We start from the raw sequence: 14,574 nt of genomic DNA, 5'->3' as shown, positions 1-14,574 counted from the left end.
AATCTGTCCAAGTTTTCTGCATGTTGAACCTTTATTCCAAAATGATAGCGAAATGAGAAAGAAACTTCAGCTAAAATAAGTTACGTATACGTCATGCGAAACTTCTCTTTTATCGCCACTTAGTTACTTAAGCACTTTCTAATGTTACATCTAACGCTCGCGAAGTTCAGTACATAGCGCTCGTGTCTGACGCCCTTTATTAAAGTATTCATACCGGGTGTTTTCATTCGCGATCCCAGCGCCCGCATACGAAGTAATTTTGACAGACGACTGCTCGCGCCTTCTACCGCCCTAGTAACCTCGGTACGTGAGACTCGCTTCTTGCGTTCTCGGCAACATCTGTTCCCAGTTCCGACGCAATTTCAGCTTGCTATGGGAAAACTTGAAAATTCAATATAGGCCTACCCCTCCATTCCTTAATTTAATGAGGTATGAAGTTGTTTGCCAAAGATTGCGCAGTCGAAGATTCCGTCTTGAGGCCCCCACTCCTATGCCTGCCTTTAAAATTGTGATTAACGCTGACGCTCCGCGGACCTCATTTGTCACTCTGCGGCCTCTCGAACCCCGACAACCCATATAAATCATCCTCTGACACTATTTATGGAGATAACTTACATTTCCCGGCGTTCATTTCGAAGATGAACGGTAATTTTCTTTTATTTTTTATCGGCCTAATTCTGACGATATTGCTCGGATAAGGGATAGCGAAATGAGCGATCCGCGCTGGCATTCGAGTGTAATATTCGATTCAGCAACTATTAGACGAGGTGGGACGGGCGCCGCGAAAAATTCGTTCAAGTAAATCATCGTTCGGTGTAACGAAATGAAGGAAGGTGGAGACCGTTTTTGCCGACTCGCCGTTTCCCTCTTTGTGAACGAACCAACTTTGAGCTGAGTTTGTTTCAATTAGGACGCGTGAATCGGCGCTTAGTTCTTACTTTCCGCTTCTTGAGAAGTGCAACGTGGCGGCTTTTCCTTTCTTTTGTGCAGCTCGAGTGTAGCTTGTTTGTGGAAACTGGAAAAATCCGTGGCCGTAAATGGGGTAGGAAAATCGTAAAAGGATTCCTCACGTAGGGTACTAGGATAGCAGAAATCCGGCGGATGTAATCCGTGCGTGAAGGCGTGCGGTTATTATTTATCGGCCGAGCTCCACCTGTGCAGCGCTTCGCGCAGCTCCTCTACGCGTGCGACCCCAATAAAATCACCATTTTTATAACCTGTTCACGGGCCATAACCTTTGCCACCTTTTATTTAACGCTCGCTGTTCGAATAATCATTGAACATAAAATATTTTAAGTAGTTATTTTTAGTTCTAAGCATGGTAACACTATAAGAAATAGAAAATGTATTTTTTATGCTGGCAACGCTCTCTTCTGCCATTTTTCTCTGTGCCTATGCACATTCTTGTAAAACCAATTTTACAAAATAAACTCTATAAGTTTAATTAAATTCCAGTCTGTTTCATTTATTGAACAGACTGAGTGGTCCTTCGAGCAATTGAGCTATCGTCAAAAGTGTTACACATCGAAAAAGTGTCAGACAGGCTGAGTGCTGTGGTGCACGTTTTCAGCCGTGTGAGCGTCGGTGCGTGGGCCATTTTCGTGAGCCCCCCTTGGAACATCCGAATCAATAAGTCGGAAAGAGTGGTGCAGATTTGGGTTTACAATGCCGGACGACGATTTGAGACGCTTGCGGAACAAACGAGGTAACCTCAAAGGAACAATCACACGTATCGAGAACTTCGTCAATGATCCAATTCTATTGGCTGCGGCGGGTGAGGACATGCTTCAAGCACGTAAAAACAAGCTAGTGACTACACTCAAAGACTACGAGGAGGTAAACTTGGATATTTTATCGCTCGACCCAGCAGACTCTGAAAATGTTGCCGCCGTGGAGAACCAGTATTACAATGTGCTTTCAAAGTTGAGCCAGTGCTTAAAGAACTTGAAGATGGATGAAGTCTCTTCAGGTACAAATGTTTCCACCTCCAAGTTGCCCAACATCGACATCCCTTCCTTCGATGGGAAGGACTTCACCAAGTTTAAACCCTTTATGGACCTGTTTGATGCTGTAATTAATAATAATAAGTCTTTGTCCAATGTACAAAAACTATTCTATTTACGAAAATATTTAACTGATGATGCTTTGGCAGTTATTGTTAATTTACCTATAGTAAATGAATCCTATTCCGAGGCTATTGTGTTACTCAGGAAGCGGTTTGATAATAAGGCACGACTAATATCTAATCACATTAACATTTTATTAGATCTGCCATCAATGCAGAGAGGCACTGCGGCTTCCATAAGGTCGCTAATTTCTGATGTTCAACAGCAGTTATACGCTCTCAAAAATTTGGGTCAATCTATAGACAGCTGGGATATGCTATTGATATCCATTATATCGAAAAAACTTGATTCTTACACCAATAGGGCTTACCACCTCGATAGAGTGGACATTGATAAGATTCCTACATTCAAAGAATTTTTAAATTTCTTAGAAAGAAGGGCTATAGCCTTAGAAGATAGTACTCCAACTAAAAGTAATTACCATGATAGTGCCCAAAAACATTATTCAAAACCATGTACAAACTTTAAGGCAAGCAATTTTGTTTCTAACGGTAATGAAAAAGGTTTATGTGCGTTTTGTGAAAAACAAAATCATGCTATATTTATGTGTCCTAATTTTAAGTTGGCACCTGTGGAAGGCCGCATAAAGTTCATACAAGATACAAACCGATGTAAGATCTGTTTAAATTCTCACACTAATAAATGCAAATTTAATTTCAAATGCAAAACATGTAAACAAGGTCATAACTCACTTTTGCATGAAGACAAAAATTCAAAAAAGGAAGTAATTATGTGTTCTAATCAGTGTAGCCGTGCTGAGGTCCTTCTTCCTACAGTACAAGTAAAGGTAATTGACAGGTATGGCCGTGAAGTCTATGTAAGAGCCCTTTTAGACAGTGGTAGCCAAGGTTCCTTTATAAAGCAAAGTTTGGTTGACAAGTTAAAACTGAATGTTCATACAGACAAGCAAACCACAATAATTGGGATAGGCAATAAACAATCTCATTTAAACAAGTCTGTTGACATTTCAATTTATTCATGTACTCATGATCTAAAATTCAATGTAAATTGTCATGTTGTAGAAAATATTACATCACAGCTGCCACAAAAATACATTAATATTTCTGGTTTAAATATCCCACAAAATATTAAACTTTCTGATGTGAACTTTAACATTCCTTCAGAGATATCACTTTTGCTTGGTGCAGATTTGTATTTCAAAAGTCTATTAGATGGGTGCATTAGATTGAATAGTGGTCCAATCCTACAAAACACACTTTTTGGTTACATTGTAGCTGGAACAATGAGTTGTAATGAAACTGGTGATAACAGTAATAATAACATAGTTTCTTCAAATTTTGTGATGTGTGAGAACGAAAATAAGTTAGATAAAATTATGAATCAGTTTTGGTTAGCTGAGAAAATGCCTGAAGAGCAACCCAAGGTTATTCCTGAATTTACTAAGGCTGAACAATCATTTGTGAACTCTGTGTCTTTAAAAAATAATAGCTTTTCTGTTGACATACCATTGGTTAAACCCATTGAAGAATTAGACATAGGTGATAGTTTCTCAGCAGCTCTTCAGCGGTTTCTCGCATTAGAAAATAAATTTAAACATGATCATGAGTACTACAAAAAATATAAAAATTTTATAAGTGAATATTTACAATTGGGACACGCCAAAATAATAGACATAAACAGCTATGATGTTTACACTTCACCTGTCTACTTTCTGTCACACCATGCTGTGCTCAATGAAGACAGCCTAACGACCAAACTTCGTGTTGTTTTTAATGGTAGCATGAAATCCAAATTGGGTATTTCTTTAAATGACGTCCTTTTAAATGGACCTGTCATACAAAATGATTTGTTCAACATTCTTCTTTTATTTAGAACTTATTTTTATGTTCTAATTAGTGACATTAAAATGATGTTCAGACAAATCTTCATCAATGAAAAGCACAGGCAGCTCCAAAATATTTTATGGAGAGACAATTCATCAATGCCTATACTTTGCTTACAACTCCAAACTGTGACCTATGGGTTAAAATGCTCAACTTTTTTAAGTGCACGTTGCCTCTTGGAATTAGCAACTAAGTTTCAAGACGAGTATCCCTTAGCTGCAGAAGCAATTAAATCAAATACATATGTGGACGATGTGCTCTGTGGAGCAGACAATATAGATTTGTTAAATGAGCTCAAAAGTCAGTTAATTGAATTATTCAAAAAAGGAGGATTCACTTTGCACAAATGGTGCTCCAATTCTGATGAGGTACTAAGTGATATACCGTCAACTCAGAAATATTTTGATCAAATAAACTTAAATAAAGATAATGTCATCAAAACATTAGGCTTAAAATATGATATTGCTTCAGATAAATTTACTTTCACATGCCCACCCTTTGATGAGGCGAACTTATACACAAAAAGAAATATTTTAAGCTTCATTGGACAAATGTTCGATCCACTAGGGCTTATTGCTCCCATTATAATGAGTTTTAAAATATATATGCAAATGCTATATTCATTAAAAATAGGTTGGGACTCCACCTTAACATCTAATCAAATATTTGAGTTTAAAAATCTTTTAGAAAAACTAAAACTTATGAAATTTATTGAAGTTCCTCGATATGTTACTATGACTCAAGTGTCTTCAGTTGAAGTTGTGGGATATGCAGATGCCTCTCTTAAAGGTTTTGGTTGCTGTTTGTACCTTAGAACAATTGGGAAGGATGGCACTGTGAAAATGCAACTACTATGTGCAAAATCCAGGGTCTCGCCCTTAAGAAAATCCCACACAATCCCACAACTTGAACTGAATAGTGCTTTACTTCTCGCACAATTGGCGAGCACTGTAAGAAAAACTTTAATAGGTCTATATCCTAATCTTAAAGTATTCTTATATGCTGATTCTCAGATAGTTTTGTACTGGATATACGGTAACTCTCACAAAGGAAATTCCTATGTTTCTAATAGGGTAAAACAAATTCAAAAACTTACCACTGATTGCATGTGGTCGTATGTTAAAACTTCAGAAAACCCCGCTGATCTATTATCGCGTGGTGTTAACCCTGATAAATTGCAAAATTGCTCTCTTTGGTGGCATGGCCCACAAAACTTATCAAGCCTACCTCTGTATCATCATGAAGCTTTTCAAGCTACTAATCCAACTTTTCAAACAGAGCCAAAGGAGAACAGTCTAAACTCGGTCCCAAGTTGTAATAATTTTTGTACAATAAATGAGGATAATAATATATATTTTAGATACTCTGACTTCAATAAGTTACAGACACAAATTGCATATATTATTCGCTTCCAACATAATTGCAGAAACCGCAGTGATAAAAAGATTGGACCCCTGTCTCCTCAAGAATACTCTGAAGCTCTGAAAGTAATTATTCGATACATTCAGTCAACCTCTTTCTCAGCAGAAATATCTTTACTTATGAATAATAAACAATGCAAGTCGTTATGTAGTTTACATCCATTTATCGATAATGAAGGCATTCTTAGGGTAGGAGGAAGGTTATGCAATGCACCAAACATACCTTATGAAAAGATGCACCCCATCATCTTACCAAAGTCATCCAATTTGGTTAAATTGCTAATTTTACAGGAGCACAAGCGGCTTTTACATGCTGGTGCAAAGCTAGTATTGTCATCCTTGTCACAGAAATACTGGATAATTAGTGGTTTAAGGGAAGTGAAAAAAGTCTTACACTCTTGCATCAAGTGTTTCCGTATTAAAGCTGAAGGAGCTAAACAGCTGATGGGGTCTCTACCTTCAGATAGAGTGACTGCTAACAGGCCTTTCCAAGTAGTGGGTGTAGATTTCTGTGGTCCATTTAATCTAAAAGTTGCGAGAATTAGGAAACCTATTGTGACTAAAGCATACATAGCTGTTTATGTCTGTTTCTCTACAAAGGCTGTCCATGTAGAATTAGTGAGTAGTCTCACTACGGATGCATTTTTAGCATGTCTAAAACGGTTCATATCCAGACGCGGCCTGCCTAATTACATTTACTGCGATAACGCTAAAACATTTAAAGGTGCAGACAATCACCTTAGAGAGTTGTATAACTTGCAAGCCTCTCCCAGTCACAGAGACTCTGTTTTTAAATTTTGTTTAACAAATTACATACAATTTAAATACATTCCAAGTTATTCTCCAGAGTTTGGTGGCCTGTGGGAGGCGGGAGTGAAAAGTTTAAAGTATCATTTTAAAAGAATTGTAGGTGATATACCACTTACATATGAAGAACTTTATACTGTCATTACACAGATAGAGGATTCACTTTGCACAAATGGTGCTCCAATTCTGATGAGGTACTAAGTGATATACCGTCAACTCAGAAATATTTTGATCAAATAAACTTAAATAAAGATAATGTCATCAAAACATTAGGCTTAAAATATGATATTGCTTCAGATAAATTTACTTTCACATGCCCACCCTTTGATGAGGCGAACTTATACACAAAAAGAAATATTTTAAGCTTCATTGGACAAATGTTCGATCCACTAGGGCTTATTGCTCCCATTATAATGAGTTTTAAAATATATATGCAAATGCTATATTCATTAAAAATAGGTTGGGACTCCACCTTAACATCTAATCAAATATTTGAGTTTAAAAATCTTTTAGAAAAACTAAAACTTATGAAATTTATTGAAGTTCCTCGATATGTTACTATGACTCAAGTGTCTTCAGTTGAAGTTGTGGGATATGCAGATGCCTCTCTTAAAGGTTTTGGTTGCTGTTTGTACCTTAGAACAATTGGGAAGGATGGCACTGTGAAAATGCAACTACTATGTGCAAAATCCAGGGTCTCGCCCTTAAGAAAATCCCACACAATCCCACAACTTGAACTGAATAGTGCTTTACTTCTCGCACAATTGGNTAAAACACTGTGCATAGTGACAGCGAGGATGGTTTCCTCCTTGATAAAAGGGTGGCTACTGTTGGACAGAGGCCTCCCTGAGGATTTCCACAAAGATCGTTCCTGAGCTGCTCGTATTACATGAATTTATTTATGAGCAGCACAGGAACATGAGGCCTGCCACACTGCGTCTTCCTATCCATGGGCGCCACTCGATAAATTTCCTCCCCAAACGGCCATCACTTCTGCGAGCTATGGACCCTATCCACTGCCGCGAAAGTTTGGCAATTATGCTGGCTATGTCTTATACTTTGAGTCTCCTGCGGACTTCCTCATCACCCTTTGGGTGACTTTGAGCCTTCTCATATATGGCCCATAGTGAAGGATTACGTCTCCGTTCCGTGCGTCATCGCCGCCAAGCCAACACACATTGGTCAAAGAATTTCAGTCAAAGGTCTTGAGAAACTACGGTATTTTGGATAAGAAGATGTCGCGAAGCCTCTTGGATGCTATCCCCCCCAAGTAAGATTCAACGATTGTAGTCACGGCACGGCTGAGACGTTGAAAGACCTAGAATCAATGCTCTATGGCCTCAGTAGAGGCTCTCAATAAATGGGATTCAAAATAAACATGAACAAGACGAAAAAAATATGTCAAATATCAATGTTACACGCACTCCTCTGAAGGCTGGAGACTCTACACTCAAAGTTGTTCTTGAAAAAAACAGTCTCGTTATGTAGGTCTATGATGAGATGAGGATCAAACATGAAAATACGTAAGATATAATGTTATCTACTTTAAATGTCTTATTATAAATATTAAAAATAAGCTTATTGATTAAATTTGATTTGTATTTTTAGTGTGATTTGTAATTATTTTGCAATAAAAGCGTCGAAGTATTTTATTTTCAATATATGAGGCAATGTATACCTTAACGCATATAGGGACATATGTGTCCCCGACTGAAAAACACTGAAATACATAGCACTTATATTTTCTGTACTACTTTTATGTTAAATTAGACTAAAATAAATAGACATAACTAAAGAAAAAATAATTTTATGGTTTGGAACAGTTATAAGCGTGAAAGGTCCGTATCAGCATTTGGGTCGAACGGGTGCTGGTCAAAACTATCCGGATTGAGCATATCTTTTATTTCCAAGTACATGTTCGACATCGATCCTGGTTCCCGATCATTGTACGGGCCCTGGGCCCTGGGCCTCGCTTCGATGGCCACGCAGACCACAGCTACGAGGATCTAGGGAGAAAAATAAATGTTATAGAAAAATCCTGTTTGAAGATAGAAACTGCTATGGGATTCTATTGTAGATGTCTTTGAGAAATGACCAATGAGTTTTGAAACTAAAGCGTAGACAATGTTAGACACTCAGTATTTTGCGGTCAACAAAGGACTTTGCAAAGTAGTTTTTCAATGTAATCTATCGTTTGTAACAAATTAAGAAGAAAATATCAACTCACCAATAATGCCAACACCTTCATGATTGCTGTCGCTTCACAAACACAAGACTGAATGATTCGAAACAGCACTAACACTACCTTTTATACTTGTAATAAGTCATTAGAAATAGATTATTTAATAAATCATAAGAAATAGATTACTAAATCATTAGACTATTTGTTAAGCTGCGTTTCCATTGGAGCCGTTTAACAATAGAGAGTGATGCGAAGGTGTGTAGCGAAACTTTGTAACGGTGCGCAGATGAGTCACTCAAGTGACTGTTGGGACTTATCCTCCTACCACACTTCCCCACCGCTGGCCTGCAACTCCTGTATAGCAAGGATCTACAACTTGGCATCTAATTAAACACAAACTGACAGTAGTCAGTTTGTGTGCCAAGTTGTATATCCTGCGAGGAACTGCTAGTAAGCAGTTCCTTGCTCATCTCAATCCATAGCACACATCCGTCGCCCACATCTCTCGCACACATTTTTTTAATGCATAACAAGGCAGGTATTTGACCACAAACCTGGTGTTAAGTGGGGTGCAGTCTAGGATGGTATATATCTGCCCTGTAAGTGCCCATTTACTCTCGCCTTGAAATGGCCCGGATAACAGTCTTCGGAAAAGACAGCAGCAGGCAGCGAATTCCAGTCCCTAGCTGTTCGCATTATAAAAGAGTCATCGAAACGCTTAGTGCGAGCTGGTGGAATGTCATCCTCGGACACATTCTTGGCACACATCCCTCTCTAGTTTCTATCTTGTTTTGTACGTAAAAAAATCTTGCTCCGCTAAGCCCTTTCCAACAGAGCCGTGCTGACCGAAGCGGGTTTCGTCACACATTAAAAAACGGTCCAAATTAACTGGAAAAATGTTAACTGAATGTTGCTTTTAAGTTCAAATAACACCAATATTGTTGGGGTACCATGATTGTGTCAGAAGAAAATCTTTAAAGTTCGCGTCGCGGAAGGTGCGGTTTATTTGATGTTGAGTGTATTTAATAAAATCAGAGTAAAAACAAACAGTTTATTTCACATCATTTATTTATTTTAAGATATCAGTACTTTGGTCCGATAACAGGTGCTGCTCAAGATTTTCCGGTTTGAGCATATCTTTTATGTCCAAGTACATTTCTGACATCGATCCTGGTTCCCGATCATTGTACGGGCCCTGGGCCCTGGGCCTCGCTTCGATGGCCACGCAGACCACAGCTACGACGATCTAGAGAGAAAAATAAATGTTATAGAAAAATCCTGTTTGAAGATAGAAACTATGGGATTCTATTGTAGATGTCTTTGAGAAATGACCAATGAGTTTTTAAACTAAAGCGTAGACAATGTTAGATACTCAGTATTTTGCGGTCAACAAAGGACTTTGCAAAGTAGTTTTTCAATGTAATCTATCGTTTGTAACAAATTAAGAAGAAAATATCAACTCACCAATAATACCAACACCTTCATGATTGCTGTCGATTCACAAACACAAGACTGAATGATTCGAAACAGCACTAACACTACCTTTTATACTTGTAATAAGTCATCAGAAATAGTTATTACTTAATAAATAAATTAATTAATGACTAGATTAGTTGATGAATAGATTAGTTAATAAATACATCATATATTTAAATACCATAAGTAGGTAATTAAACTATTTGTTAAGCTGCGTTTCCACTGGAGCCGTTTAATAATAGAGAGTGATGCGAAGGTGTGTAGCGAAACTTTGTAACGGTGCGCAGATGAGTCACTCAACTGACTGTTGGGACTTATCCTGTGACCACACTTTCCCATCGCTGCAACTCCTGTACAAGGATCTACAACTTGGCATCTAATGAAACCCAAACTGACTGCTAGCAGTTCCTCTCTCATCTCGATCCATAGCACACAATATCCGTCGCCCACATCTCTCGCACACATTTTTTTAATGCATAACAAGGCAGGTATTTGACCACAAACCTGGTGTTAAGTGGGATGCAGTCTAGGATGGTATATATCTGCCCTGTAAGTGCCCATTTACTCTCGCCTTGAAATGGCCCGGATAATAGTCTTCGGAAAAGACAGCAGCAGGCAGCGAATTCCAGTCCCTAGCTGTTCGCATTATAAAAGAGTCATCGAAACGCTTAGTGCGAGCTGGTGGAATGTCATCCTCGGACACATTCTTGGCACACATCCCTCTCTTGTTTCTATCTTGTTTTGTACGTAAAAAAAATCTTGCTCCGCTAAGCCCTTTCCAACACAGCCGTGCTGACCGAAGCGGGTTTCGTCACAAATTAAATAAAAACGGCCCCATTCGTATTCGGTCCCATTCGCATTATTTGGTCTCAATCGCAAATTCATCGCCACACTAAACCACGACATCAAAAGAATCAATACCTCAAACAGAAGGTTAAAATAATACAATGACAAGCAAAATGGGCGCGTGAAATGGCGTGACCGACGCCAATTCGGCCATGATTACGAAAATAATAATAAATTGTGTTCTGACACTGGAAAAATGTTAACTGAAATGTTACTTTTAACTGAACTTTTGGTGAATTTACCACGCGTGTTATGATTTACAACCAATAAATTAAATAATAACTATGGTTGCGGAAAGATGCAAGATGCACGAAATCAGCTCCCTATTTTTTATTAGGTACTTTTTACCACAAAATTGATTTATTTCTATTACAAACATAGAGTTTAATATTTTGAAAGTTCTCTATACTTGCAACAAAGCACCGGAACGTTTTAATCAAAAAAATAAAACCCATGTTAAATGTTTATGGCAATGCAGCCATAAAAATAATTTCACTTAACGCTCAGCCACAGACAGAACAATCATTATTTAAATGATGGCGACACGAAAACGCGTCCGCAATTTTAATCTGCCATTTTGTTTTTACCGAAAACAATACTCACGTCCCTGACAACGCGTTAAGCTAGGCCCCACGAGTGATACACATGATAATGGTGGGGGAGGGGGGGCAGTGGGGGCAGAAGGGGAGGAAATTAGGCAAAAACTCGGCAACACCGGCGAATTAAATCAGATTGGAGAGATGGCGTTGACGTAGGAGATTGATAGTCTGTCCCGATGAACGTGTGTGTATGATGACGCTTAATGACGCGGAAGAGTGCTGACAAATATGGCGCGAAGTAAACAAACGTAAAATATAATGCAGGCAATGACGAGCTTTGACAAATATACGGTGGAACGAACGTGCGAAAGCAAACGTACTACTAACGAAATAACTTTAAGCGTGTTAAACGTACACGATTATTGTGATACTCGCACACTCACAGTTTAGCTCATTTGTTTTTAAAATAAAAATAAAATAGTTCAATAACATACAGCTTATTTGTTCGCAGTATTTTCGCTGTATTCAACTGTTAACAAGATAAAAAGAATTCCAAACTGCTACACGTTGGGCGCCAGTAACAATTTTTATTTCATTTCATTTTTACCGTTTTTTTTTAATGCTTTGAATCTCTTGGTCGCTTAAAAACAATCAGTCTGCATTGCAAATCAATTAACTAGTGTCACTTACGATGTAGCTTTACCTAGATATCTTTAAACTCTACATGTCCAAAATGTAACGCATAACCTAAGAACTCATGTAAAAAATGTAGCTAACCGTAATGCGGCGAAATAAAGCCGAATAATAACAGCAAATATCAAAGTTCCGAAAGGTGTAATTACAGTTTATAACTAAGGTCAGGTAGGAACTCCACCAACGGAACCCTCAAGGAAAGTTTGCGGAGTTAATATGGCGTCTTGAGGTTAAGCAAAAAGACGCAAGCAATTTTGAACCTTGTAGTTCGCGAAGTCAATGATGTGGTAGTGCTGAAAGTTTTGCGGGAATGGGCTTTGGAAGAAGCCTTCTAAATTCTAATAAAAGTGTCACTCGGGCAAATGAACATGATTATGGCTGGGGACGAGACGAAGTGTGACCGGAGGTCTTGAATAAGTCACTTTAAAATTTTCAAAGAATATAAGACCAGAGTAAATACAAATGAGTAGGTTATCTTCATAGAAACGCCCCGGGCGCGGTTTGTATGTGAGCGCGCTAATACGTATGCGGCGCGCACGCACACACTGACAAAATTCGGCGCAACACCCCGCTAATCCACGCTAACACGCTATTGGCGCGCTCACATACAAACCGCGCCCGGAGCGTATTATACTTACTTAATTGTCCAGCAGTACAGGATTACAATACCTTACATACATAAAGTCAAACAACTAAACGTGCGCAACTTACTCAAAAGAACTCCTTATTCTAAATCTAGTCAAAAAGTCTAGCTAGGAAATATCTGACGCAAAGCTATGTAACCAAACCGGAACAAGTCCGTAAACCCAAATTACATCAGGTTGCACTTCAGTCAAAAATTATTCTGCAGTGAGTGTCTAAATCTAGTCAGGAAATCTAGGAAATATCTGACGAATACTATGTAACCAAACCAAAGTTCCTAAACCAGAACTACTTTTTCGGCGCACAGCTCTCTGCTAACAGCTTTTTCAGCTAAAAATATTTGAATTCTGCAGTGTGTCGATACTGTTTTGAATAAGCATTGAATACATCAAGTGGGTCGAAATAGTTTGATTATACGAAGCCATTACACAGATTCGTGATAACCCAATGACTGACTGAAGGGGAAAGTGCGCCATAAAACGAAGGTGTTATTTTTACAGCGCTAGTGGGGAATGAGCCGTTTTATGAGGATAAGGGCTTGAGGTTCAAACTTTGATGGGAGATGGGAGGTATGGATGGTATGAAATTGTTTGATCTGAAATCGTTAGGGGTCTTTCCCACGGTCATCCAGTTATGGGGATCCAGTATTGCGCAAAACTGGATATGCGTGTTTGAAGTTCAAATTACGGATTCGAACGGATCGGTTTTAACGGCACTGCTAGGAGATGTTCGTGTGAACGTTAATATTAAAACACGTATAGTCTTACTACTAAACGGGATTCTGCAAAAAGCAGTTCCTGCAAAAAACGGGATGTCTCCTTGGGAACAAGCCTCTATTTGTAAGAAACTTTGGTGCAATTTGAATATTTGATGCGTTTGGACTTTGGATGTATCCATTAAAATAAATTAGAGTCAGTCCAAAATTAATGAATGAATGATTAAGAATGAGATCAAAATCCTGAAAAACGATTGTTACTTTTCAGTCGTATCGTTATTAAAGAACTAACCCTTGTTATTTGGCTATATTTGCCTTCAAAATAATAATATCAATAGCATGATTCATTTGGCGAGAATGTACTTTAATTTTAAAACGATATTTTATACAGACTGTAACATAAAAGATTGGAAAGCTTCTCAATTTTGTTCAAGCGGTTAAAATAAATTGATGGAGGGTTTGGCATCAAAAGCTGGCACCTGAAAGACCTCTATTCATCTAGGTTGTTAGTTTTCCAATTATAGCTCCAATGCTCGTAGACAGTTTTATAAAGCCTTAGGTACTATGAAACGCCTTGGTAAATAATACCTACCTAACTAAAAATATGTCTAAATACAAGAAACTTTAGAACAGTTTGTTTATTTTCTCTTAGGTGTAATACATACTTATTCATCGCGTTAAGAATGTCACACGCACTCGCACTCAGACTTTGTTTTTGACGGTACCTGAAACAAAATACAAAAATAGTGAATACACAATATACAGGGTGTTTGGCGCATCGTGTGCCAAAATTATTTGGGGAATAGAATGGGTCATTTCCTATATTTTCAGCCCCCATAACACGTTCCATGCCAGACGGCTACTTTTATATGAATTTTTTTAGTAATTTCACCAAAATACCCAAATCGCATCATTTAATTTCGATTTAAAAAAAAACTACTAGGCGTAGCCTCAAAGTAAATATTTTGTTTTGACGTGCATTGATGTAGGGTTGCATCAAATCTAAATTTACTGGCAAATATCATCTAGTTTTTTTTAATTCAGCTTTGAAGTTTTCCGAAAAGTTAAAAATGGACTGAACAATTAAGTTTACATGGCTATAATAAAAAAATTTAAAGAGATAGCGATCTTCGGATTTTATTAAAACTTCTCTAGTCTATCCCCATTCAAACGGTATACTAATCTTGTTTAAATAATAACAACAACTTCACAAATTCCTTAAATTAGTGCATTAACTCTACTCGGACTGATATTCAAATTTTGAATTTTGAACCTTTTTTTTA

At 37.9% G+C, this 14,574-nt stretch overlaps 1 protein-coding gene across 1 annotated transcript; it reads left to right on the top strand.

The window, feature by feature from the left end:
• Positions 1 to 1,268: 1,268 nt before the first annotated feature.
• Positions 1,269 to 7,073, top strand: LOC114365892 (uncharacterized). The gene is made up of 2 exons (XM_028322595.1): positions 1,269 to 4,319; positions 6,374 to 7,073. The coding sequence occupies exons 1-2, from the start codon at positions 1,666 to 1,668 to the stop codon at positions 7,071 to 7,073; spliced, it is 3,354 nt and encodes a 1,117-aa protein (XP_028178396.1). The 5' UTR covers positions 1,269 to 1,665.
• The last annotated feature ends 7,501 nt before the right edge of the window (positions 7,074 to 14,574 follow it).

This window comes from Ostrinia furnacalis, unplaced genomic scaffold (assembly GCF_004193835.3).
Source record: "Ostrinia furnacalis isolate ACB-3 unplaced genomic scaffold, ASM419383v2 OfSCF7680, whole genome shotgun sequence".
NCBI classification, from domain to species: Eukaryota; Metazoa; Arthropoda; class Insecta; order Lepidoptera; family Crambidae; genus Ostrinia; species Ostrinia furnacalis.
This window is presented reverse-complemented; position numbering and strand designations above follow the sequence as displayed.